At 34.2% G+C, this 27,953-nt stretch overlaps 3 protein-coding genes, 2 long non-coding RNA genes and 1 pseudogene across 9 annotated transcripts; 2 read left to right on the top strand and 4 right to left on the bottom strand.

Moving 5' to 3' along the window:
* Positions 1-3,572: 3,572 nt before the first annotated feature.
* On the top strand, positions 3,573-4,633 carry LOC9326626 (protein C2-DOMAIN ABA-RELATED 8). The gene is made up of 3 exons (XM_021010370.1): positions 3,573-3,804; positions 3,959-4,054; positions 4,156-4,633. Exons 1-3 carry the CDS (start codon positions 3,694-3,696, stop codon positions 4,444-4,446), a joined length of 498 nt encoding a protein of 165 aa, XP_020866029.1. The 5' UTR covers positions 3,573-3,693; the 3' UTR covers positions 4,447-4,633.
* A 954-nt stretch (positions 4,634-5,587) lies between these two features.
* LOC9326625 (MLP-like protein 31) lies at positions 5,588-6,562 on the bottom strand. 2 transcript variants are annotated; one of them, XM_021011723.1, is made up of 2 exons: positions 6,187-6,562; positions 5,588-6,103 (listed from the first exon to the last, which is right to left on the bottom strand). In XM_021011723.1, exons 1-2 carry the CDS (start codon positions 6,382-6,384, stop codon positions 5,819-5,821), a joined length of 483 nt encoding a protein of 160 aa, XP_020867382.1. In that variant the 5' UTR covers positions 6,385-6,562; the 3' UTR covers positions 5,588-5,818. The 2 variants fall into 2 exon arrangements, with proteins under 2 accessions (XP_020867382.1, XP_020867381.1); XM_021011722.1 differs by having other exon boundaries at positions 5,588-6,096; positions 6,179-6,550.
* A 1,123-nt stretch (positions 6,563-7,685) lies between these two features.
* Positions 7,686-11,467, top strand: LOC9326624 (annotated as a pseudogene).
* A 142-nt stretch (positions 11,468-11,609) lies between these two features.
* LOC9326623 (synaptonemal complex protein 1) lies at positions 11,610-16,045 on the bottom strand. Of its 3 annotated transcripts, none has more exons than XM_021011719.1 (9): positions 13,377-13,812; positions 13,220-13,300; positions 12,989-13,120; positions 12,705-12,912; positions 12,561-12,625; positions 12,398-12,470; positions 12,262-12,324; positions 12,080-12,178; positions 11,610-12,013 (listed from the first exon to the last, which is right to left on the bottom strand). In XM_021011719.1, the coding sequence occupies exons 1-8, from the start codon at positions 13,406-13,408 to the stop codon at positions 12,122-12,124; spliced, it is 711 nt and encodes a 236-aa protein (XP_020867378.1). In that variant the 5' UTR covers positions 13,409-13,812; the 3' UTR covers positions 11,610-12,013; positions 12,080-12,121. The 3 variants fall into 3 exon arrangements, with proteins under 3 accessions (XP_020867378.1, XP_020867379.1, XP_020867377.1); XM_021011718.1 differs by lacking the exons at positions 11,610-12,013; positions 12,080-12,178; positions 12,262-12,324; ... (2 more) ...; positions 12,705-12,912; positions 12,989-13,120 and adding exons at positions 14,132-14,218; positions 14,290-14,400; positions 14,486-14,593; ... (2 more) ...; positions 15,364-15,486; positions 15,798-16,045 and having other exon boundaries at positions 13,377-13,973; XM_021011720.1 differs by lacking the exon at positions 11,610-12,013 and having other exon boundaries at positions 12,081-12,178; positions 12,262-12,287.
* Positions 16,046-18,666: 2,621 nt separating this feature from the next.
* On the bottom strand, positions 18,667-20,718 carry LOC9326622. Of its 2 annotated transcripts, XR_002329261.1 has the most exons (6): positions 20,673-20,718; positions 20,252-20,342; positions 20,095-20,171; positions 19,898-19,992; positions 19,425-19,822; positions 18,667-18,971 (listed from the first exon to the last, which is right to left on the bottom strand). It is a non-coding gene; the product is annotated as an uncharacterized LOC9326622 (long non-coding RNA). The 2 variants fall into 2 exon arrangements; XR_002329260.1 differs by having other exon boundaries at positions 20,095-20,342.
* A 4,328-nt stretch (positions 20,719-25,046) lies between these two features.
* LOC9329327 lies at positions 25,047-26,549 on the bottom strand. Its single transcript, XR_002329263.1, has 3 exons — positions 26,474-26,549; positions 25,699-26,328; positions 25,047-25,575 (listed from the first exon to the last, which is right to left on the bottom strand). It is a non-coding gene; the product is annotated as an uncharacterized LOC9329327 (long non-coding RNA).
* Between the last annotated feature and the right edge of the window lie 1,404 nt (positions 26,550-27,953).

Here is a 27,953-nt window from a genome sequence, read left to right as displayed (position 1 = left end):
TGCAAAAGCTAGCTAAAACAATTGCCAAGATTCCTATAATGACCCAAAGAGAGTAACAAAATCGTACATACCAGCTTGTAATGCACCAGTACGTATTGATGTTCACAAGGAACACAATCAAGTTGCTACAGAGGCTACAACACGTAAGAAACGTGGTAGACCCAAAAGGTTCCAAAGACAAGAACCCTCGGAAATCAAAGAAAGGTGCAAGGGAAACCGAGAAGGTTCAAGAAACCATAGACATGGCCGGCTAATAGACATAACCCTAAGGTACCAATCAATGAGGTTTGGGACGCCAAACCTCAAGGTCCTGAAGGTGTAAAGAGATCTCTATAAACTATATCATGTCTAGAATACAATGGAACCGAAAAGATGTCGACATCAATGATAAAATATTTGCGCACAAGGTAGCAACTGAAATGAATGAGGATCAGGAGCCCACGTCTATACTAGAGTGCACTCAAAGACATGATTGATTAAAATGGTACAAGACCATAAAACGTGGAGCTAAGAATCATTAAGAAGAAGAATGTGTTTGGTCCAATACAAAGGACACCATTCAATGTAAAGCCAGTGGGACAAATGAGTCTTTGTGATAGTGTGAAATAAACATAGTGAAAGCGTAATATATCAGACACGGCTTGTCGCACAAGGATTCACACAAAGACCAGAAATAGAGGAGATATACTCCCCTGTGGTGGATGCTAAGACATTTAAATCTTTGCTAAGTCTGGCTATATAAAAGAGAAAGATTTGCGGCTAATGGATGTAATGCCTGCATATTTATATAAGTCCATTGGATAATATATGAGATTACCAGAGGGTATTGAGCTCAAAGATAAGAAAGATTCTCGAGAACAGCACTGCATAAGGCTGGACAAATCCTTATATGGACTGAAACAAAGCGGACGTATGTGGTATAACCGGTTAAGCGAATATCTCATCAGAGAAGGCTATAAAAACGATCCGATCAGTCTATGTATTTTTATCAAGAAGTTTGCAAACAAAGGATTTGTAATCATAGCAGTGTATATGAATGATTTAAACCTCTGGGTAATCGACCAAACAGTTGAAAGACCTAGGCAATAATTAAGTTCTTTTTGGGATTACTACCTGAGTACGTGAATAATGGAATCCTTGTGCATCAAATGGCATACACTGAAAGAGTACTCAAGGAGATTTAATAAGGACCAGGCCCGCCCATTGACCAGGCCCAATGGTGGTGAGAAGCCTCAGATTGGATAGTGATCCATTCAGTCCGGAAATGCCATACCTCAGTGCCATAGGAGTTCTAATGAATTTGGCTAGACACACTAGACCAAACATTTGTTTTGCCGTGAGTCTCCTGTCTAAATTTAGTTCATGATCAACCCAAAGGCACTGGAAAGGTTTAAAGGAAGGTTTGATTAAGTTTTAAAGTCTATTATTCCTGCGTTGTTTACTTGGTTTATTCTATACTGATCTAACCAAAGAAGGTCCAGTTTGCTTTGGTTTAGTTTGATTTACTAATGCAGGATATTCATAAGATCAGATTATGGTATGGTCAATGAATAGGAACTACGTGTGGCTTGATCCCTTCCAAGGGTACGTAGGCAGCCTTTATTTAAGGCGCAACTGCTACTACATCAAAGACCATCATATTTGAAGACAACGCAGCCTGTATTGATCAACTAAAGGATGGCTATATCAAAGGGGATCGAACGAAGCATATTCTGCCTAAGTTCATCTTCACTCATGAATTACAGAAGGACGGTCAGGTCAAAGTTCAACAGATCCGGTCAAGTGAGAATTCAGCCGACCTATTCACCAAATCATTGCCGACTTCAACGTTCCGGAAGCTCATTCATCAGATCGGGATGCGCGGACTTAAGGATCTACAGTGATGCTCAAATCAGGGGGAGTAATGCGTGTTGTACTCTTTTTCCTTCACCATGGTTTTGTCCCACTGGGTTTTCCTGGTAAGGTTTTAATGAGGCAACATTCCCCAGCGCATTATAGAGATCCCGGTTTAGTATCGGACACGGTTATGTCTTCCAAGGGGGAGTGTTATAAACCATATGGATGGACTCCATAACCGGCCCATGGCCCATTAGGGTTTTACCTTATTCTCTGTATCATGCTATTATCCTTGTATATATATCCCTTATTCTATTAATGAAAAACACAGTTCACAACAAATTTCAATATTTTAGGTATAAAAAATCGATCCACGGTTTACGGCGGTGTAAAATCTATCTATATGTACATTTAAATAACATAATAAACAGGTTATATATATATATATATATATATATATATATATATATCTAATCATTAATAATATTAATTTATTCTAATAAAATAAAACATAGCCGATGTTTTTCAAAAAATTTAGTACCTATTACATAAGTTTTCCGTAAACGGTCTCGGAGGACTAAGATATTATGTAACAAAATGATATGACTAAGATATATACCTCAACTTTCATTTGGTTAAACTGTGTAACAAAAAAATATTTATCATCAATTCTTCAACAATTTACCAAAATCATGTTACTACCATTTAGACTCATAGTATAAGTACGATTTCGAATGACTTGTAGACTATATAGGCTCTCAATTTATATATAAAATCTTTATTTTTAAGAAAAAGCTGACAATTTCTTTTTGCTGAATATCCAACTTCTTTTTCAGCCCATCTTCAAGATACTTATAAGTTATAACACATGATGATGATATGAGTAAAACCTATTTGTTATTTTCAAGTTGCTCATGTTTTTTTTTGTCAAAAGAAATTGGATATTCAGCAAAAAGAAATGGGATAGCAAATAGTTGCTCATGATTTATGTTTTTGATTTTGTGAAGCAATATGTATTTGTATATAGAACAAAAAAAATGCTTAATCCATGATATATATATATATATATATATATATATATAGTGAATAGATTTATGAAGGATTATCCATACATATTAAGATTTGAGTAAATATATTAAATTTTGTTAATCAATATGAGGTGAATTTACTTTTTCTTAATTTTGAGATGTATTTGTGTCATAAATCTTTTTTTTTTGTACAAATTGTGTCATAAATCTATTGGCGGGTTTACTCAAAAAATTCTTGTGTCTTTATCTACATTTCTTAAATAGAGAAAAAGGTTAAATTTCGTGATATCTATAGTGAAAATTTTTATGATGGATATATAAAAATAATAATAATTATAAGAGTAATTTTAATAAACAATATAAAATGAATTTACTTTGTCTAGATCTTGATGTATTAATGTCATACAATTATTGGGTGGTCTATTAAAATGATTTCTTGTATAGTATCCATTTATTTAGATTCAAAAGGACAAAGGGTTCTTCAATCCTTGATATTTAAATATTTATAGTGACTATAATTAAGAAGGAATATCCATGCATATTAGTGTTCATAATAAGTCTAATTTTTTTAATCTATATGAAATTAATCTAATTTGTCATAAACTTACTGGTTGGCCCATTGAAAAAAAAAAAAAAAAAAAAAAAATCATAAGTCAATGATTATGATTTAATTGCAAAGCATAAAAAGATTCTCCAGAAGATGCTCTGTGTAGATAAAAGTCAGAGACTTTAAAGAGGCCAGAAACATCATCTGCTTCATTATTCTTCTGCAACTCGTTTCTCTTTTAAGAACCCAAGAACAAGACAAAAGACAAGAGTCGGAGGAGACATGGAGAATCTGGTGGGACTTCTCAGAATCAGAGTGAAGAGAGGGATTAATCTTGTTAGTCGTGATTCTAATACCAGCGACCCTTTCGTCGTCGTTACCATGGGTTCTCAGGTATCTCTTATGTTCTCTGTTTTCAAGATTATACCTTGTAGATTCCAATTTCGGAAAAATAGAACTTTAGAAGATTTGAGAATTACTCTGTTTTTGATGGAACTTATAATGGAGTTTTAATAGACTTGTGATGATTTTAATCAATTTGTCTCAGAAATTGAAGACTCGTGGTGTGGAAAATAGCTGCAACCCTGAGTGGGACGATGAATTGACGCTTGGAATCAATGATCCTAATCAACCTGTGATTCTCGTGAGTTTAGTTCTTGATCTTCTTGAAATATCTATGTTTCTTTGTTGTGGGATTCTTGATCTTCAAGGAGTCTTTTGGTTGTGTTTTGTGTTTCCTTGTAGGAAGTGTTTGATAAGGATACATTCACTTCGCATGACACGATGGGAGATGCGGAAATAGACATCAAGCCGTTTTTCGAGGCTCAAGGAACGGATATTCAAGAACTCTCTGATGGAACCGAGATACATAGAGTGAAGCCGAGTGGAGACAACTGCTTGGCTGAAGAGAGTAGAATCATCTTCAGTAATGGAAAGATTGTACAAGACATGATTCTAAAGCTGAGAAATGTAGAAAGTGGTGAGGTTGAGATTCAAGTCGAGTGGATCGATGTTTCTGGTTCAAGCGATCTTTGAAGGAGAAATGTATATAGCAAGTTTCTTGAATTGTTTTTTTTTTTTCTGATTGTAATAAGGCAGCGATGATGTCAATGTACTCATACCTTACTCAAAATGTTACAACTTGCATATGTACACACAAATAGGCTTACGTCGAACTCTTTGGACATTGATATAAAGAACTGAAACAGAGTTTCAATTATTAGTCTTAGATTTATTTTATTTTATTCATAAAAAAAATCAAATTTAAACTTGAATAAATACAACTTCTTCCAGCTGTTTTAGGCAGATAAACTGTTTTTGATTGATCCAACGATTTGGTCCCCTGTTCTAAAAATCGGCCGCTTAGGCGCTGATCGGATGGAGACTGCGGCGATTTTGTCCAAATCGGTAAAAAAATTCGGTGATCCGATTTTTGTCCACCTAGACCGCCTAGGCGTCCGCCTAGCCCGCCTAGACGGCGCCTAGCCTAATTTCTTTTCTTTTTTTTTTACATTTTTTTTTCTTTTTTTGATTCTAAAATTTAAAACGTCTCACTTATGTTCATAATTTGTATAAAAATCATAAGTTTGACCTTAAATTCTTGTTTTCATGTATTTAATGCAATTTTAAAAACAAAATTATAGAAATTTCTTATTTATAATAGATTAATATGTTTTTAAAATATTAAATAGCCTTAAAACTAGTCCCCGATTAATCCCCATTTAATCTCCGATTTTCTTGCTAGGCGCTAGGCCCACCCTCACCGCCCGACTAGCGCCTAGCGATTTTTTAAACAAGGATTTGGTCACATAATGTCTTCCTCAAGGTAAGTCTTTTGGTTTTGGTTTCTTGCTGGAAAATTGTTCATAGTACGTAGCCTTATTTGTGTGATGAATCTGTAACCCTTATTTCAATATATTTGTTGTTGTTGTTGTTGTAATGTATTAATCAATAACCAAAAAACAAACTTATATATTTACAAGAGATCCAAAATTGGTTAAATAAGATGATAATGACTCAAAAATGGCGTAATGGTGTTTAATTTCCGAAAATATATCTCTACAAGAAAACAAGACAATCCTGACAAAATTTCTAACGGATTTCCAATGAAATTTTACAATTTGACCATCACAAGAATTTCTTAAGCTTCACAAATTTAATTATTGCACTTACAAAAAGTATGACGCTTTTGTTTTTCTTAAAACATAACATGCATAGGTGAAACTTATAGCAACAGAAAGGCTACAATTTGCAATTACAATTACAACTTCAAACGTACGTAACACAAACTCTGCAATACTTGCAGACTAGATCTCTTCATAGAGAGAGCACATTATTGAGACATCATCTTACAAAACACCCACAAACATAGATAGATAGATAGATTGATGGAAATCCAACGACTCCTCTAGACTTCGGACAAAAGCATTTCGTCCATGTCTTTGGCTGCCTTGACAAACAACGCGAGCAGCTTCTCCGGATGAGCCACCTCCTCGTCAATCCTCTCATATTTGAAGTGACACTTAACCACACTTCCTGATCCTCTTAGCTTTGGGGTTGCCTGGACAGTAATCAAGAAGCTCTTGAACCCGTTCAACATATCTCCATCTACTACCCTGAACGCTATCAGATTCTTCTCCTGATCCACTGCCTCGATCCTCTCCTTCCCCACCTTTGGCTGCCCATCTGCACCCAAAAAGAAGGGTTAACCAATCAAATCTTTTATGCTGTTTCAGAAATATATATTTAAATAAATGTTTGTGCTTACCAATTAACATAGTTCCAGAAAATGACACTGCCAACTTTGCCAAACTCTCCCTCATGCAAAGCACATCCTTGGATGTCAGGAGTGGCTTTTGCAATATCTTGTGGTCTTCTAGAGAGCATCTGATGGAACTTCTTTGCAGATGCTTTGATCTCAACATCTACCTCAAGCTCCCCTTGCAGAGAAGACTGACGCATAGCTTGTGCCATTTTTTTTATACGGATGTTTTGTGTCTCTAGGTTTTTATGAGAGTGAGTAGGTGAGTATCTCTTTGGAAATTCATAGCCACTTTTATAGAGGAAAGAATAAGCAATATGTGGCAGGAGTCATTCTAAAACAACAGAGTTGCCGAATGTTGGAATATATATGGTCCCTTACGAAAGGGAAGGAATCAGACCAACAGAGTTATCCAATAAATTTTGTCATGATGTTTTTGAAAAATATATTTTCTTGAAATCTTTTTTTTTTCAAATTGTGTAAACATTTTAAGTATGCAATGGTACTATGGTAGGCCTAGGCCATTTGTAAAATTACAACAATTGAAATAAGTAGTTTGGACTGTATTAGATCTATTCAGTGAGTAAAATATTTCATCAAATCATTTTAGATTATCTTAAACGTTAACAGCTTCAGGCTGAACCATATAGTTCTTCAAAGACTTTTTGCTGATTTTTTTTTTTATAATCATAATTATGTCTATTCTATGATTATTATTGTATCTTTGATGAATTAATTAAAATAGTCTATCGTAATTTTCCAGTGACATATAATGTAAAATCTATCAACTTTGAAGTTGTTTACTCTAAATTGCTCTTCAATTACTAGTATTAGATTTATTTTATTTTATTCATAAAGAAATCAACACTGACTTGAATAGATACAGTTTCTTCCAGCTGTTTTAGGCAGATCTACTGTTCTTGATTGATCCAAAGATTTGTTCACATAATTTCTTCCTCAAGGTAAGTCTTTTGGTTTTTGGTTTCTTGCTGTTGTTCATACTAAGTAGCCTTATTTGTGTGATGAATCTGTGTATTGAAATAAGGATGTATATATTTTTTGAGTCATTATCATCCTATTTAACCAATTTTGTATCACTTGTAAATAATTTTTTTTATTTGGTTGTTAAATAGGATGATAATGACTCAAAAATTAAATCAATGGCGTAATGGTGTTTAATTTCCGAAAATACTCTAATAATATATATACTACAAGAAAACAAAGATAATTCTAACGGAATTTCTGACGAATTTTCGATGAAATTTTACAATTTGACCATCACAAGAATTTCTTAGGCTTTACAACTTTAATTATTGCATTTACAAAAAGTATGACGCTTTGTTTTTCTTTAAACATAACTTGCATATGCGAAACTTATAGCAACACAAAACAAAGTGTTGAGATTTCTAATGCAAGAGATTTATGCTCAAATAAGCTTATTAAGAAAAATATAAAACTGAAATTAGATAGCTCATTAAGAACTTTATTATGCAAAGAAACTAAAAAGGAGAGAAAGCTTAAATTAATTGTCACCAAAATCAAATGATTCTTAATATGATTTCATAAAAGGTAAAGGAGGAGAGTTGTTTTTGAGACAACTCTCAAAGTTAACAATCAAAGTTCTCATTACATGACTATATGTATGAATCCTTAGCAAGAACCCTAGTTACAAGGGCCATTACATGAGCTTTTGGACTTCTCACAAGACATTATTTTGGGCTTCATATAGATCCACTAATACAAAGGTTACAGTTTGCAACTAATTACAACTTCAAACGTACATAACACAAACTCTGCAATACTTGCAGACTAGATCTCTTCATAGAGAGAGCACATTATTGAGACATCTTAGAAAATACACACAAAGATATATAAATAGATAGATAGATATCCAGCGTATCCTCTAGACTTCGGACAAAAGCATTTCGTCCATGTCTTTGAATGCCTTGACAAACAACGCGAGCAGCTTCTCCGGATGAGCCACCTCCTCGTCAATCCTCTCATATTTGAAGTGACACTTAACCACACTTCCTGATCCTCTTAGCTTTGGGGTTTCCTGGACAGTAATCAAGAAGCTCTTGAACCCTTTCAACTATTAATAAAGGGAAAAACTCCAGTTGACAAAAATAAAAACTTAAGAAGACGTACGTAAAACTCCTTTGAGAAATCTCAATCTTGTTCATAAAACATAAAAACTCGTTTTTCTCAGTGAGTCTTTCTGTCTGAAAAGTGTTGAATACTTTTGTCTTTCTCAGCTGTTTCGTGGGATATAAGGAGGAAGCTTTGTTGTTCTTGTAGACTTGTTCTTCGTCTTCTCTGTAATTCGGTAAACTAATACACATAAACGATGATCTTAATTCTTTCGTTTTTTTATCCTTTCTTTTTCTTTTTTGGGCATTACAATTTTAATCGTAGAGTGAATGTGAAATAATCTGAGGATTAAGTTAAGATCGAATGTTTCTCAACTCCTTTCGTGTTTTTATTTTTCAAAAATTGGTTTTGTAGCTGCTAGATCTGCAGGTGTTCTTGTTGGGATGAATTTAAAGTTCGATTCTTTGAATTTCCTTGTATATGTGATTGATTTGGAGTTTTATTAGGATATGTGTAAGCTTATTATCGCTTATTACCATTAGTTCGATGCTAAATGTTTCATCGAGTAAAGTTGTGTCATTTGAGGAATGAAATTATGTTTTTTTCGTTGAAGACTAATAATTGAGCTTATGAGCACATGGATAATGGGTTCTTCAAGGATTCAATCAACGTTCTTTGGTCTTTTGAGATGTTGAATGGCTTTTTAATGATCTGTTTTTGATGGTTATGAAGCTCTATTCAACTTCAAACCATGGTTGGAGGAGCAAGTGCACAGAAGCTAACTACAAATGCATACCTTAAAGCTGTCAAGGATAAATTTCAGGATCAACGCGGAAAATATGACGAGTTTCTTGAAGTCATGAAGAATTTTAAATCTCAGAGGTATAATTTTTTCTCTTTTATGTTTGGTTTTGGTCTTAGTCTGGATAATACTCCATGGTTTCTGAGACCTGAGTTTCAAATTGTTTTTTTTTTGCGTTGTAGAGTTGATACAGCTGGTGTCATAACCAAAGTTAAAGAACTTTTCAAAGGACACCAAGAGTTGATACAGCTGGTTTCAATACCTTCTTGCCAAAGGGTTTTGAGATCACACTCCAACCCGAGGATGGACAACCTCCACTAAAGAAACGTGTTGAGTTCGAGGAAGCTATTAGTTTTGTTAACAAGACTAAGGTAGTTACGTTATGTGCTGAAACTGTCCAATGAAAGTACCGCTTTTTCCTTTCCTGCTCTCTTAGATATTCATTCATTTGCAGACAAGGTTTCAGGGCGATGATCGTGTATACATATCATTTTTAGACATTTTAGACATGTACAGAAATGATAGCAAGTCCATCACTGAGGTCTACCAGGAGGTAGGCTCGTTGATACTATGTGGTATTTGTTTCTAATTGCTACTCAGTACTTACTTTTACACTTCTATGTCAGGTTGCCATCCTTTTTCGAGATCATAACGATTTGCTTGTGGAATTTACTCACTTTCTACCTGATACTTCAGCAACAGCCTCTGTTCATTCTGTTAAAACTTCAGTTCTTGACAGAGGGATTTCTCTGCCTGATAAGGTTCTTCTCAGGCATTTAGTTTCCTAGAAATACAATGCTCTATATGTTTTAATCTTTTATCGGACATCAGTTGCTTGCAGAAGGACCAGAGCATTACTCCACATCGTGACCATGACTATGGTACTGAACATACTGACCTGGACCGAGAGAGACCTCTGAAGAAAGAAAATAAAGAACACATGAGAGGTAATACCAAAGAAAATGAGCATAGGGATGCCAGAGATTTCGAACCTCATAGCAAAAAAGAGCAATTTCTCAACAACAAGCAGAAACTACATATTAGAGGCGATGATTCTGCTGAAATTTCCAATCAAAATAAATTTTCAGGAGCAGTTCCTAGTTCATCTACTTATGATGAAAAAGGTGCCATGAAAAGCGAGTTCTCGTTTTATGACAACTTATTTGAAAGATGATAAGGAGTGAGTTTTTCGTTCACTATTCCGTGTGTACTTAAAATTGTCTTACGTGATGTCAGGTTACAGTCAAGATCTAGCTATTGTGGATAGAGTAAAGGAAAAGCTTAATGCCTCAGAGTACCAGGAGTTTTTACGTTGTCTTAATCTCTTTTCAAAAGAAATAATCAGCCGACCAGAATTGCAATCTTTGGTATGCATATATAAAATGCTTAAATTTCAACTGTGGCATTTGTTTGCAATGATCCATGAACATTTGTGCTTGTATCAGGTGGGAAATTTAATTGGAGTATATCCTGACCTCATGGATTCCTTTATAGAGTTTTTGGTGCAATGCGAAAAGACTGGTAAGGAGGCAAAACTATGATTCTATCTTCCTACATTCTTTAATATCAGAAAAACCAGATTCTTAACATTTTCAATCTTCTTGCAGGACTGCTCTCTGGTATTCTGACTAAGAGTAAGTCTACTTATCTTTTGCAAGGTTACATGAATCTGATTCTGAGTGACAGAGCCTTTTTTCTATATATTTTAAGTATTCATGAGTACTGACTACAAAACTCCACTATTATGTTTGATCTTCTTTCCAGATATATCTATTTCTAGTGCTGAAAAGAAAACAAAATCCATTCTAAACTATACTGCAGAATCCTTGTGGAGTGAAGGCAAATATCCTCAACCGTCACTGGACAATGATAGAGACCAAGAACAGAAGAGAGATGACGGGTTTAGAGACAGAGATCATGATAAGGAAAGGCTTGAAAAAGCAGCTGCAAATCTGAAATGGGCAAAGCCGATTAGTGAACTAGATCTCTCGAACTGTGAACAATGCACTCCTAGTTATCGGTTACTTCCAAAGAATGTATGTGGCTTCAGCTTGTTATATGTGGATCTGTTAGTCTTGAGTTCATCTTTTGTTTCATTAGTCTTATTTTGCTTTCTGCAGTACCCTATTTCTATTGCAAGCCAGAAGACATCTCCGTCACATCAGGAAGTGAAGATTATTCATTTAGCCACATGCGCAAGAACCAGTATGAATGAAGAGAGCCTCTTCAAATGTGAGGATGACCGGTTGGTTTATCAACTTCTAATGGTGTACAGGAAACCCTGTATTTCATACCTTTCATAAATAATGGTTACTGTCCTGTTATTGTGAGTCATTTTTTGGGTCAAATTTTGAGCCATTATGTTGGGTTTTTTTTGTGAATATATATCTCTCTTTCTGCTTTAGGTTTGAGCTAGACATGCTATTAGAGTCTGTGAAATTATTGGCAAAGATTAACAGTAATGAACTGAAAACCAACAGCCCCATCCATGTCGAGGATCACCTCACAGGTAATATAAGCTGGTGTAAAACAATAAGCAGCATGAAGGTTGAAACACTAGTAGCTGAGGGTAATCATAGATTGAGGAATGATATCAAGATATGTTCTGTTTCTTCAAGAATTGTAAAGAAAAAGTGGAAATAGCTTTGAGATTATGTTCATCACGTTTACAGAATGCCAAAAAGAAAAAAAAGCCCTCGAGTGTGCATCACAGAATAACATGGGCTCAAGTTTTTTGCCAAATAATAGACAAAGAAACTCACCAATGAATGAATCTCTTCCTCGCAACAACATCTTCTTCATCTAAATCTTCCAAATCTGGTGGCTCTTCTTCATCTAAATCTTCCAAGTCTTCTTCTTCTTCAGCTAATGGTGCCAGCTCTACAACATAATCAGGTCCAGCTATCAATTGATTGAGCGTATCTTCAGTAAGCCACTCCAGCACCACACTGTCCACAAACAATGCCCAATCAGATTATTATAATTATTTTACAAAGATGGAGAGAGATAGTTACAAATTTATGTCGATGTCGATCCCGGGCCTTGCAGTGACCAGCTCAGCAACCCCTGTCCTTGCTTCGAAACCTTCGTGTAAATCTCCTCCAATTCCGCCTCTTAAGATGCATTAAACAAATAAAAATGAAAGATTTATCCACTAAATTGAAAATTAAACAAACTCATAGTTAGAATAACTTACTAGCTTATGCAGGTGGGAGTAGCTACCTTCACGTAGCCGCATGAAAAAGGTTCGAAGGTGCTCCTGCATACAAATCAGATAAAGATCGTTTTTTTTCAAAAATTCATCATTTATATGCAGATCTAAAGTCGCTTACCTCTGTGAGGTCTGCACATGTTTGAAGAACCAAAACTTTAAGTCTCGCATCATTCATCGTATTCGCAACTTGGCTGTAGAAATAAACAACCAAAGAAAAATCAGATCAAAATTTATACAAAAAAAAATCAAAACTAAACTATGCATATACCACAAATACTCACACTAAGGAGATCCCTGTAAATCCGCCAGAGCTAGATAAATCTAGGCTTGTTAGTCTCCGCAATCCCTGGTATATTTTCCACAATATCTATGTTAAAAAATTTATATGAATTAAAATCAAACAATCAATTATCCAACAAATATACCTCAAAGATGATCTGCACTTGGCTGTCTAATAAAGAAACGCCACGTAGTCCGAGATGGTTGACCGCCGGGCAATTTTGCACAAATTGCAACAGGATGTCATCATCAACTTCCATATGTCGGTTACCATTAATGTCATCATAGACTAAGCGTTCCAGGCGTGCACAATGTGTAGCCAAGTTTTGCATCACATTGACAAGTGGAATTGGTCTGCCAAAAAAGAAAAGAAAAGATAAATAATTATAAAAAAAAATTCTAATTTATTTATCAAAAGAATGAAACTTACACTGCATTCCAAGAAGATGCATTCTTCATCTCGAAATCCTGCAAGGCGGAGCACTGGGCAAATACCGGCAGCATATCCTCGGAGGAAGTACTAAGCGATAATCCGAAGAAAGCCAGTTTTGTCAAAAGCTTCCTGTACAAGAACAAAAGTAAAAAAACAATTTGTTAGCTAACACATCAGCATAAAGAAAAAAATAGTATCCAAAAAGAAAAATTAAAAGAAACAACCTACCCAAGATACTGAAATGGCTTTAAAACCCTAGTAGTGTATAGATAATTGGGGCGTATCTTAGGGCAACCGATCACAAGGGACCTATTAAGAAAACTCAAATTCAAATTAATAATCAATCAGACACAAAAGAAATCATACTTTTAGGTAATAATCATACCTCATCTGACCACCAGCACGACGCATGCACATAAGTGCGGTTAAGTCTTCTGCTGCGGGAGTTTCACTGAGATCGACGTCTTCTTAAGCCAATGCAGAACGACCCGCCCTGTAGAATAACTTGCAAACAAGCTCTGCTCTTGCAACTCGGGCACTGCCGCCAAACTTTGACAGTATCATGGCTGTGACCCCAACGTCAAATGGCCATGATACTTGTGGTTCTTCCCCTAGCAGCGGCCCTAGCAGCGGCTGTAGCAGCGGCTGTGGCTCTGGCTGCTCACCGTATTTGAATCCGCTGAAACAGATCTCAGAGTATGCTGCATGACCAATGGTGAAGCCTTCAGTGAGGTACAGCGGAACATGCAATTCTCGACGAGGCTGACTGACTTTGTTCAAGTAAAATAGAACAAACTCTTCAGGCTGAAGAGAGGGATTAATCCATGAGGAAGTGTTTATAATGTGTAGCCATGACAAAGCAGAAACGAATTAAAATATATATTTGATTCTCTGCTTGTTCGTCATCATTGTCTGCCCTCACTCTTATATGCTCTCTTCTTTTGCTACCACCAAAACGAGAATCTTTGGAAACTGAATAGTTCTACAAAATAATTAACATCATGTCAACCATACGATGCAAAGCTAACAATATCTAGTTACACATACATATCTTCCAGTTATTACCCTGTTAGTGTTATTTTAAGAACATATTTTAAGTGGAAAGATAACGATAAGTAGGAAAATGAAGTCCACTCTAACCTTGTTTGAGTTTACTTCTTGCTCTTCAGGTGGATTGTCACTCATCACCTTCCACTGTAACTGCACCAAAGCTCTTTGCTTCTCTTCCTGCAAGGTTAGCCCATTAGTTAAACCCATAAAGTAACATCTTATAATGGATCTTATTAAGAAGCACTTACTTTTTTCCTTTGAAGATCTAATTCTTCTTGCAGCTTCTTGCAATCATCTTCATACTGACACTTGAATGCTTTCAACTGAACATCATGCTCACTCTTGAGAGCTGTTATCCTCTGGATAAAATATACAAACTATTTGAATACTGAAGGCTCTATAGTTTAGTATCTTTCTGAACTATCAAGTTATATCTGTGGGTACCTCTTTCAGTTCACTTTCAGCCTGAATCTGATTTTGTCTCAGTTCCTGGTCATACTTGGCTTTGAGATTCAGCTCCTTACTCTCATGCTCCTCCCGAATACTGAGAATCTGGGGAACATGCAGCTTTTATCAGTCTATTTTCAATATAGTTCTTACTTGGCTTGACATGCTGTCAATAATAAACTTCCAAACAGATACTTGATTTCAACATCTATTGTTAACAACTCAACCCTGTTTGATCATTATAAGCTATAATACACCTCGATGCTTGGTGGTGGTCAGAACCATCAGATTTCTTTCGAATCGAATAACACTCATTGATACTATTGGATGATTGGAACAATGCATGAAATCAGTAACAGGATAAGATGTGATAGCTTTAGCTTAGAGATTCTTAAAGAAACCTTCTCCAAAAGTTCGTAAATGATTTCCAACGTATGAAAAGTCAGTATGATCTGTTAATTAAAAGATAAGTTCAAAGATAAAGACTAGATGCCGTGCATACCAGAGAAGCATGTTCCTCTTGAATGGTCAGCAGCTGTCTCTTTGATTCTTCTTTGCAATCTGAGAGTTCTTTATCATATTTCGTAGACAGCTCTTTGATAGTCTCTTCAACCTGGAGTTAAAACCACAAAAAGCATCACCAAGACATCATCAATTGCTCAGTACACTGCAACAAAAGATACTCTAGTCATTATACCTTGCCCTTTTCAGAACTAATGATTTCCTGCTTCTCAACATCATACTTCCTCTTGATATCGTTAATTGCCTAAAAGGAAATTAGAGAGATTAAATTGTCTTTTCATATTGCATTATGATTGTGAATCCTCACAATACAATTTTTGCTAATATATATGGAAACATTGATTCGAATATACCTGGTCGTTCCTCTGTGATAATTCTTTCAAGTGCCTTGATAATTCCAACTGTTTACTTTCCAGCATCAGATCATATTGCTTCTTTGCTTCTACAAGCTTAGTTTCAGCAGTGGACTCCTTGTCCTGCAGTGGGATTCATATTTGATGAGTACTAAAAAGGTGCATTAAAAAACCTTAAAGCCATGTCCTAGATAGAAATGTCCTAGAATGAAATTTTTTAGACCTTGATGTCATGTCCTACAAAATAATTAACATCATGTCAACCATATGATGCAAAGCTAACAATATCTAGTTACAGATACATCTTTTCCAGTTGAGCAACAACGAACCCCTTTCAATTTATCACCAGAATTCTGGGGACAAATAATTATGTTAGAACATCCTTTGCTAAGAAGAGTGTACCCAAAATTTGACTAGAAAGAAAAGGGACAAACCAATTGAATTTCTATGATTCCACTTGAATGCATCCGTGAGAATAAGCCTCCACAGGGACGGGAGGTTTGCCGTTGCCACCACGAGAAGGGACCGGTGGACAACTCTCGCCTCTGGTCAGGTGGACGCCAACAGCCGCTGCCACCGTTGCAACCGTAACCACGGAGAGAGCTCATCGACGGAGGGAAAGGTTTTTTCGCAGAAAAAACAAAAAGAGAGAGAGAAAGAGAAATGGAGAGTGAAAAGGAGACTGTACGAAGAAGGGAGAGGGGAGAAGGGAAATATATTCTCGGTTTTCGAGGAAAGCTTATTTGTCCAGCAAATTTTCATATTCTTAAAAAAAAACAATAGAGAAAATGTTACGATGCAAAATGACCATTCAGTCCTCTAATTACTTTCTCTCCACGTTCGAGTTCGTCCTCTAATTACGTCCATTTAGTCCTCTAACAACAAATACGATACTTCTTATTGATAAGTCTCTAGCCGCCATAGAGACTTCCCAAAAAGGTGAAATTTAAATTCAATTCCAAATATTGGAAGAAATGACGACCCATCTCTATAATCAAGTTATTTGAGTCTTAACTTTAGAATTCCCAAAAACTTTTAATATTTCCTACCTACAATACAACAAAAGAAAAATAAAAGTGAGTGAATACGACTGAAGCATCAATGGATATTAAGTTACCGAGAAGCCCTTAATTCTGAATGTATTACATGATGATATATACCATCTTTCTTGTTCTGGATTGTTTTATAATGTATATAAATATTCTCTCTCATTTGTAAAAACTTAAGCAATAATTCAATAAGAAAGTCTCAATTTCAAAATATCTTATTTTAATAAAAAAAAGTTTATGGTATTGGAATTATGAAAGATTTTTTTTTTATGTTCGTCACCTCTCCATCTCTAAATATTGTTAATTCTATCATCGATGAAGCTCATAAACCATAACTTTAATTTTTAGAAACACAAATTCAGTCCTTCACAAATTTCTTGGCTTCATTACTGGTAATATCAAAAAGCAGTTCTCAACGTTTACACCATATCAACATACCTCAACTCTAATCCCAAATTCTAACTATGATGCTTGGTTAATTCCAAACTAATCAAGTGATTCAGTCTTGGCTTCTCGGTTCTATCTTAGAGGGAATGCAAAGTGTTGTCATTCACATTCACTGCACAACATCTCAAGAGATTTGGCGTGCACTTGACCTCTACTTCAACAAACCCTCGGAGACTCGTCAATATAATCTTCTTTAAAAGCTTCAGATGGTAAAGAAAGGACATCAATAAATGGGTGTTTAGTACCTTGGCGATATTCAGTCACTTGCAGAATAACTTCCTGCAATTAGTAATCCTGTTTCTGAATCAATGAAAGTTCACTCCATTCCCAGGGCTCTTGGACACATTCTTAGCCATCTTAATTCAGATCGTGAACATATTCACAAAATCACTTCTTACTACTGTTTCAGGGAATGCAAAGTGTTGTCATTCACATTCACTCTACGCTACGCAAAGCTTCAAAATGTATGCCTTTTTCATATACTACAAAAACCATTAACGAATCATTATCGGATTTGTAGCTTTCTTTTTTTAAACAAATTTGGAAGGAAAAAACAATAAATTCAAGGGGCTTTTGCAAAAATGCCCCTTTTTCAATGCCACTTTTCAAAAATGTCCCTTCTTTAAAACTTTATAAAAAATGCTCTTAAAAATATAAGATTTATCCAAATATGTATGTAACATTATTAAAACATACACAAACTACATTTCTATGTATCTAAAATCTTATAAATACTTTATAAATACCTTATAAATATATTTTAAATACTTTTAAAAACCATTAAAATATCTTGTAAAACCTTTGAAAAACCTTAAAAATCCTTTAAAATAACTTGTAAAACCTTTAAAAACACCTTATAAAACCTTATAAATACTTGGATCGAGTCTTCAAGTAGTAGTTACAATCCATAAGTACCTTATAAACCTAATAAAACTTTATAAAAATTTCAGATTTAAAAAGGGGCATTTTTGAAAATGGGCATTTTTGAAAAGGGGCACACCAAAAGGGGCATTTTTAACAATTTCCCTAAATTCAAAAGCAAAACTAGACCTGGGCATATGGGTAACCCGTTCGGGTTCGGGTAAAACCCGTTCGGGTTCGGGTTAAATGTGTAATGAATTTATGACCCATTCGGGTATTTCTAAACATTCGGTTCCGGTCCGGTTTGGGTATCGTCGGGTTCGCGTCGGTTTAGGTAAAAAAATTTAGACCTTATAAATACCCGAAAAATATGGGTATCCGTTCGGTTCGGATATTTTATATGTAAAATATCGGGTTTTATACGTAAAATATCGGGTACCCGAAAAAACCTTAAAAATTTGTTAAATTTTAATAAATTTAGTTATATCTACATATACATTTTTATAGGGGTTTTTTGCATTAATTCATTTGGATCTAGGTTTTATCCGGATTTAACTCTATCCGGATCTTGGATAAGAAATTTTAGGGATGTTGTAATAAAAACTGACATTTAAGGCTAAATTAAACATACAATTCGTTTTAATCTTATTTCCTTAACTACTTTCCACATTAATCGGCTCTATTCCTTTTTATCAATAGTAGCATTAAAGATTTTCCGTTACGAATCATGCAAAAATCTCTGCTTAGTCCACGATTAGTTTCCAAAATAAAATCTCCGAGATATTTGATAGCATTTAATTACTACCAAATTATCATTTTCGATTTTCCTATTCTACATATCTCTAACAACTCGATTATAAGCATCAATTTAAATAGTTTTCTCCAAAAATCTCGACACAATCTTTCTAATAATCTACATAATACTTATTTCTTCTCTACCAAAATATGCATATCAACGATTTTTTAAAGAGTATTTACCTTAACAATCGGATTTAAAGAATATGCTTTATATAGTTACCATAAATTTTAAATAGCGAGATTTTCAAGATTTTGAACTTAATCACCAAGATTTTCTCGCTTTACAATCAAAGCTAACCCTAAACATCTACAACCTCTATATATAACCAGTCAACATATGCAAAAATAAAAAATATCAGCTCATTAAGAATCATTTTACCTTTTACATCCAGAAAGAAAGTTTTTCAGAGACCTGCGGCTTAACAAACTCGCTTGACGAATCCAAGTTAAGATCTGCATCATGATTCAGGAAAGCTTTGTTTCAGTGTTAGTTGGATTTGGAATTGATCTAATATATGTTTATAAATTGTTTTGAGCAAGAAGTTTACTGTGTGTAGGCAATGAAGAATTAAGATGATAAGAAAGTATCCTCCCCTAGCCTACAAGTATACACTAACCCAATAGAAAGATGAAGAAATTAGAGCCGATTAGAAGGACCATTTTTAGGCGGAAAGAAAGACGATATATTTCTTCATATGTGTACTCAGATTTGGTATAGTATTAATGACTATTCATCTGATAAATTTTTAATTTGAATGCCAGGATATGCAGTATAATGTTTTACTAATCATATCACTTACTAAAAGGGTTCAAGTAATTTCTTACTTCTACTCAATGAATCAACCAACTCTATATATTAGCTATATTCATGAGTATATGATTATTAAAGAAATAAGTAATACTGACCTGTTTCAAGGAGAAGTGGCAACGTATGAGTATATATATGACTCTTGCCTTTTGATATTAGTCATGGACCTGTTTGCTAAACCATGTGTATCAGACAAACAACCATTTGTTTTGATATTGATATTAGCCATGGACCTGTTTGCCCATCCCAAGTCATCCAAGTCAACCATGAAAGATGTGAAAGAAATTGTTAAAGGACCTAGATCTAACAGGCCACATGGAAATAAGTAATATTCTCTTTTTTATATGTGAAATCAAGAGGCACAAAAGTTAAAACATCCAAGTCAACCATGAAGTGTACCTCCAGTCTCCAGAGCCTTCGCATAAGAGTTGATGAAAAGCTGTGACTTCCAAGCAATAGTTCTTGAATGCTGCCTCAGGTACTTGCTTATCTCCATCTACAACCAGGAGGAATGGCTCAACCCTACGTGCAAAACTTAAATACTGAACCACGATGAATGGAGGATACTTACATCTATAGCTCCACCTCTAGGAACAACAGTTGAGTTCTTCACAGCTCTTCTCACAATCATGATTGGTATTTGGACTTGGAGGACTTCACAAACACCTAACAAAAGATACACAAAACCTAAGTATTTATCATAACGAGATGATGCGTAATCTATAGAAATTTCTCATAAATAATTTATCAGAAAGAGTGGATTAGTACCATCACCATGTTACAATCGGGTTCTTACTCAAGAGTATCAGATGCTGCACCGAACAAGTTACAATAATCATCTTCTTCTGGATGAAAAATTCGATGAAGATAATGCAATGAAAATAATTGTTGTAGCAAGAGGTGAAAGCGTGTTAGATAACGGAACATGGAGTATTGAAGAGACCAATAGTGAAGTATTGAAGAGACCATTAGAAGTACTGGCAGATCTTTGCCATCTTTCGATTCCGAGAAACCACCTACCATATACAAAAAAAACAACAGAACTTCTAACTCAAATCTCAATAAATTAAGCATCTACAACTATGAACCCTAATTGCCATTACCAAAGTGAAATTGAGAATGATCTAATGACTTTGGACTAGCTTTCTCATTAAAATTGGGAGATTCAACTTAAGTAACTGAATTTTCGATTGAGGATAACCTCTCGCTAGATTTCTTTAAAAATTGAAGTCAATTCACAACTAAATCAGATTAATTTCACAGAATCCATCAAATTCAAGTAAGATCACAAGATTAGAATCGGGATTACGATCACCAACTCTACAACCAAAGAGGAGAAGAAAAACCTGGAGAAGTGAGCATGGTTCAGATCGACTTGAATCATGGTGATCTCGCATGACTCGGTTTTTGTCGGGAAAAGCTCGAGAAAGAGAGAGACGACAACAAGAGAAGGAAAAAAAACACGGGACATTTTTTGTTTTCCTTTTGCTCATTTTTTTAACCACTCAGCTATTGACACGTAGCGCATCTTAGCTTCTCTAAAACATCTTAATTAAGATCTGCATCTTAGCAATTGTTTGTTGTTTTCATTAATTTTAATTACTTTTAATGCTAAGATTTTGTTATCAAGCATCAAATCGATTATTACAGTAACAGCAAATATATATTTTTACCTTTCAATTTAGACAAAAAATTTCAAGCAGATCTAATTTGTTGGTGCCGGCTCCTATGGACTTAATGGATCTTCGGTTTTGGATAGTTTATCTTGAATAAGGAAAATCGGGGCTCTCATCGAAAAGAAATGTGAAGAATGAGAAAGAGAATCGTCAGAAATCGAAGAAGAGGAAAGAAGATGAAAGGGGTTTTGACAGATTTTTTTTTCTCTCAAATGGGTTAATTGTTTTCTCAGGTTAAATTGATATACTCAACTAATATTTTAAAATTATGGTTTTTATAAAATTAATCGACCTGCGGTGTACCGCGAGTCAAAATCTAGGTAATATTACCGCGGGTCAAAACATTAATCGACATCTTTCCATACTGCCAAGATTTATTCAAAGTTTCAAGATGGCAGAGGATGGTGAATTGAAGTTCTTTGATAGTCGGAATTGTTTTTTCGTTATGACACCGACACACTTTAATCCGTTAACGGTACCCATTTCTTCCCGTTTTTTTTTTTCGATCATATACACACATTTAAAACTTATATTTCTTTTCACTAAATATATGTTCATAAATACTATAAATTTTATTTTTACAAAACTCAATATATTCAAATGAAATCAAATACAATATCTTATGTGTGTAATTTTATAAAATTGGAAATGGCATAATTTGAGTACAAGTTAGTGATGTATTGGAAATTTTTATAAATCTATATTTACTAAAATGAAATTGAAATTGACTAATTCTACCATTTATAGATATATATACAACTCTAACTTTCAATACATACATTTAAATTAATTAAAATTTCATATATATCACATAATATATTTAAATTAATAATTAAAAAAAAAATCAAATAATATTTAGGCCCGCGGTGTACCGCGGGTTAACATCTAGTTTGAATACATTTTGCTAAATTTTGACAAACATAACAAATAATTTTTGGATAGTTTGGTTGTTTTGGGTATTTAAGTTTAAAGTTAATTGACATATTTAGATTTATAATTGTAATTCTAGATAATTAAATTATATTACAACTATATATAATTAATATTTTTGATATTTATTATATATTCGGGTATTCGGGTACCCTGTTTGGGTAACGGGTATTACCCGGACCGACCCGATACCCACGGGTTTTCAAAAACTGTATCCAATGAGGTAATTTCCTCTTACCCGTACCCGCCTCGAACCGGTTTTTTCGGTCCGGGTTTCGGGTCCGGTTTTTTTCCCCAGGCCTAAGCAAAACTAACAATTAACTTCAAAACCTAGGATTTTTCACTTGTAAAATAAACAAATTGACTCACTTTTTTTTTATATTCAATCAGCGTTTTAGAGTGTTTTTTTACTAAATCAAAAATTTTGTGTTGAAGATAATTAGTTTGTCTTTAAAAGTCCATATCATTTTTTTAAACCCTACAGAATAAATTTATAGCTTTTGCAGCATATCCAAAACTTAACAAATTTTTAGTTTAAAAAGCCCTAAAATTTTGAGGCCCCAATCGCTGGCTTCAGTTGCTTGGCCTCTGCGCCGGCCCTGCATTCACTGCACAACATCTCAAGAGATTTGGCGTGCACTTGACCTCTACTTCAACAAACCCTCGGAGACTCGTCAATATAATCTTCTTTAAAAGCTTCAGATGGTAAAGAAAGGACATCAATAAATGGGTGTTTAGTACCTTGGCGATATTAGTCACTTGCAGAATAACTTCCTGCAATTAGTAATCCTGTTTCTGAATCAATGAAAGTTCACTCCATTCCCAGGGCTCTTGGACACATTCTTAGCCATCTTAATTCAGATCGTGAACATATTCACAAAATCACTTCTTACTACTGTTTCAGGGAATGCAAAGTGTTGTCATTCACATTCACTCTACGCTACGCAAAGCTTCAAAATGTATGCCTTTTTCATATACTACAAAAACCATTAACGAATCATTATCGGATTTGTAGCTTTCTTTTTTTAAACAAATTTGGAAGGAAAAAACAATAAATTCAAGGGGCTTTTGCAAAAATGCCCCTTTTTCAATGCCACTTTTCAAAAATGTCCCTTCTTTAAAACTTTATAAAAAATGCTCTTAAAAATATAAGATTTATCCAAATATGTATGTAACATTATTAAAACATACACAAACTACATTTCTATGTATCTAAAATCTTATAAATACTTTATAAATACCTTATAAATATATTTTAAATACTTTTAAAAACCATTAAAATATCTTGTAAAACCTTTGAAAAACCTTAAAAATCCTTTAAAATAACTTGTAAAACCTTTAAAAACACCTTATAAAACCTTATAAATACTTGGATCGAGTCTTCAAGTAGTAGTTACAATCCATAAGTACCTTATAAACCTAATAAAACTTTATAAAAATTTCAGATTTAAAAAGGGACATTTTTGAAAATGGACATCTAAAATGGGCATTTTTGAAAAGGGGCACACCAAAAGGGGCATTTTTAACAATTTCCCTAAATTCAAAAGCAAAACTAGACCTGAGCATATGGGTAACCCGTTCGGGTTCGGGTAAAACCCGTAGTTTGAGGAGGGATATTAAAATAAAGTCTCCATCTCTAACAGTGACTCCAAATATTATACAAAACGGCAACTGATCTCTACAATCAAATCACTTAAACCTTAACTTTGGAAAGTTCAAGAACTTGAACATCTCTCGCCTACAACAATCTATAATAAAATAAGATAAAAAAAAGAACCACATGATCAAAAATAAAAAAAAAGTGAATATAATTAAAGCATCAATAGGTATCAAACTAACCAATTCATCGGAAACCCTTGATTCTAAATATATTACATGACGACACCATATATCTTGTTCTGGATTGTTTTACGATATGTATAAGTATTATCTTGCACACATTGTAAAAATTCAATAAAAAAGTTTCAGTTTCAAAAATATATCTTGTTTTACAAATCTTTTCATTCAACTCCCTGTATTTGTTTTATAAAAGATGCTAGTACGACAAACTTACGTCATCTTTGCATTGGTTACGAGGTCTGATTTGTTATTTTTACTGATGTTCAAAATATAAGTTGTAGAAATTGTGATCTCTTTTTCGTAATACTTATCTTCTTTTTATTTGCAGCCTCTTTATCAGTCTTTTTACTTTATACTCCGTAGTTGTTGTGATAATGATATGCGTGTAATTAATTAATTTATATGCATTTTGGGCTGCCATAAAATAAGATGGACAACAATTCCTAGACAAATTTTCTTTTATTGGTATTGTTAAAAAATTTAATAGACTAACTTGATTTTTTAGTAGATAATAATTGAAGTAAAAGATAATTTATTATATATAAATAATGACCTAAAAATAAGTCAGTACTTAGTTATTTAAAAACAAAAGACAATGCATCGTAACAAATTATGTCATAGCTCACCTCGGTCGATCTAACTGATCCAGATCCATTCTTGTAAATTATTTTAAAAACTTCTGTTACTTACGGGCCAATTTTTAAAATTGTCTGCCATAATCAAAATTGAAATTATCTTCTTCTTTATTTAAATCGTAGCAGAAGTAGATATTACATCTTCGGGTATAATTGAGATCAAATTTACGTAAAAGAGGAAAAAATTAGGATCAAGTTTAAGCAAAAACAAAAATCACGTGGGAGGTACGACTACACACCACACCACGCGCAGATACAGAGAGTAGAGTAGGATATAGATATGGATATGGATATTGACGAAGATATTGTTGTTCTCACACGCGATGCTCCCTCATTAATTATCCACCCACTGTCACCACTTTTACCAGTCTCTCTCACCCTTGGTACTCTTTTCAGATTTAATAAGTAAATTGTGGAAAAGATGAAGAAGAAGGTCCAAGACCTCGGGAAAACGCGTTTGGGTTTATTTCACCAACGAATTTTGCGATATCACCATCTGAAATTAACTTTTTTTTTTCGCTCCCAGCATCAGCTGGCGATAGAATAATCTCATTATGTCAAATTTCAGTAATTATGTAACCACCACGTTAATAACATAATTAGACCATCCTTAGAACAGTATGTATTACCCCAAAGTTTGAAATTTCTCTATTCACCTAAAAACGGTTAGCCTAAATTCGGAAAAACCTCTAAAGAAATCCCAAAGAGGAAAAAAAGATGGATGATTTACATTATGTATTACCAACGTCTTAGTAACAATAGAAACGTATCAATCAATTAACCATTTCTAACTCTGACCAGAGAGACCAGAGAATTTCTCACAGAGAAAAAAAAAAGAGCATGAACAAACAAGAATCAATAAAGAGCATGAGAGAGCGTTCAAGAGGCAGAAATCTAGGCTCAAGTTGGCTTATCGAAGAGAAACCAAAACTCCAGGTTTGATCAGAGAACGCGAGCAGAGTCACCTGATGAGAACAGGTTTTCCTCCATCCAGTTTCTTGGCAAACTCGGGTTGTGCCTTTTCATATTCATCCTTCACATATGAAGCAGCTTCCTCAGCTTTTGCTGCATCTACAAACATCCCCTAAAGCCTGCTCCACTGAACCGAGCTCCGTATACACCAGGTGCCTTGAGAAGAATCTTGTATATCTGAATCAGTGGCTCCGCACCTTCACCAAAATGGTGAATATAAGAGATAGAGAGAGAAAGTAATTTCTGTGAAAGCAGACTTGTCATCTGTTTTCACTTTAGCATATCTTGCATCCGGAGTCAAGGAAGGAAAGAGACTGTACCGCATTCGTAATTCTCAATAGAACTCAAGCCGGACGCTGAAATAAGATTTCCAAATTCTTCAAGATTGCCTGAAATTTAAGTATCACAAATATTCATACAAGTCCTTAAAGCCATCATAGAGGACTCAGTGAATCATTTATGCACATAACGAGGCTTCTATATATAAGAATTCGCATTTGCCTTTAGTAACCCGCATGTTCTCCGAGAAGTAATGCTCGGCTCTTCTAGCCAAAACCGGTTTCAGCTCATGCTGCACGAGCAAGTAAAATCGTACTACTTAAATTTATAGACCTGATACAGGTGGAACCTGGTTTACCACAACTTTCTCTATATCCATAGTTATTTATTTTACAAAGTCTACATATTGGCTTGCGAGTCCTTATATTTATCACCTAGAGAGCATAGCATGTTCTAAAAGAGATATGAAAAACTGGACGAAATTAAATCAGAAAGGCGGAGTACGCATATAAGAGAATTTATTACAAATAGACTCAACAAAGGAGATGAGTAAAGACTAACCCAAGGTTCTTACCAAAAAAAAAAAAAAAGACTAACACAAGGTTTCCCATTATTGTTCCTCCAGTTGGAAAATCAGGTGCAGGCGGCATGTATTCAAGTAGTTCTTGCAGCTGATGGGACAAAGAAGCAAGTAGCATCATATGAGTTTTATAGTCATGTCTACTTATAAAGCAGGGAAGTTTTTATGTTAGACAAAAGATCCCACAATATTGACAATCACACTAAAGCAAAGCGGAGAAGAGGTAGCTTTGGTACCGTGGCTTCTGGATTATGGATCAAAGCGCAAAGCACATTGACCAACTCTCCAAGATTATGAGGAGGAATATTTGTCGCCATGCCAACCTAAAGAGTGTGAAATGATCTAAACTCAATTGCATATATAATCTGATACAGCTAGAAAAACTGTTAACGATAATAATTAAATAACAAAGATGACTATTTCACTCTTAAGTGTTAAGAGTAGATTCTAATTATCTATATACATATATAAACAAATTTGTATTGCATATATATAAGTATATAACTATATAAGACTATATATCTAATTATCTATATACATATATAAATTCAAATGTCAAAAGTCACAAAACCTAAAACCTATGACATACATATAAGTATATAACTACATAAGACTATATATCTAATTATCTATATACATATATAAACATGTGTATTTCTTCGGGTTTGTGGGTACCCTAAATGGGTAACGGGTAATCCCCGACCCGACCCGATACCCACGGGTAATCCAATACTCTACCCAATGAAGTAATTTTCTAATACCCTAACCCGTCCCAACCCGATTTTTTCGGTCCGGGTATCGGTTCGGGTATCGGATCCGGGTTTTTTGCCCAGGCCTACTTGGGTAGGTCACTAATAAAGCCCCAATTATTTCTCACTTCACTAAGCGAAGGAGGGGTGAGTTAAAAGATGCCACCGCATAAGTCATAACACTGAGACCCTCCAAAATAAAGCGAAAAAAAAAATTAAACAACTGATTAAGTATTTCCACTCTTGTTCCATAAATTGCGACCTAATTTCTAGGAAAAGTTATTCAATTTTGGAATCTAAAATATTCTTACAAATAGATTATCAACTATATTAAAATTGTTATTGTAGTAACATATATGTAAATGTTCAACCAAATAGTGATGGCATGGTGGCAAAAAAATTCGATAACATACCGTTGATTCGTTCTCATTTTAATTTAGTTTTAATTTAAAATTTATGTATTCAGTTTGGTCATGCTTTCATCGGAAATATTGCTTGTTATTAGAAAAGAAAAAGAAAAATAGGTATCTACATATACATTTTTATAGTACATTTTTGCTTTAATTCTTTTGGATCCGGGTTTGATCCGGTTTTAGTCTATTCGGATATTGGATAAGCAATTTTAGGGATGTTGTCTTAATTTCAAACTGATAAATAAAGTCATGTTGTCTTTAATTCATTTACATATTCTTATACTATTTCCATATTAATCATCTCCGGATACTTAGCATTTACCATTCGCAGAATTCAGTTTGTTATTATTACCTAAACTAATTGCCACATTAATCGTAACTTAATAACTTTATTCTCTAATTGATTTCGAATATATTCACAATCTAAACTAATTGATATCACATATCTTATCTCATCTATTGTTCCTTTAAATTCTACTATATAATCTTTTAAACAATTCAAAGAAAGAGTGGTTGGATTAAAATCCAAACTAAAAACAAAACAAAATCACAAA

This window comes from Arabidopsis lyrata (genome assembly GCF_000004255.2).
Source record: "Arabidopsis lyrata subsp. lyrata unplaced genomic scaffold ARALYscaffold_1, whole genome shotgun sequence".
Classification (NCBI taxonomy): domain Eukaryota; kingdom Viridiplantae; phylum Streptophyta; class Magnoliopsida; order Brassicales; family Brassicaceae; genus Arabidopsis; species Arabidopsis lyrata.
This window is presented reverse-complemented; position numbering and strand designations above follow the sequence as displayed.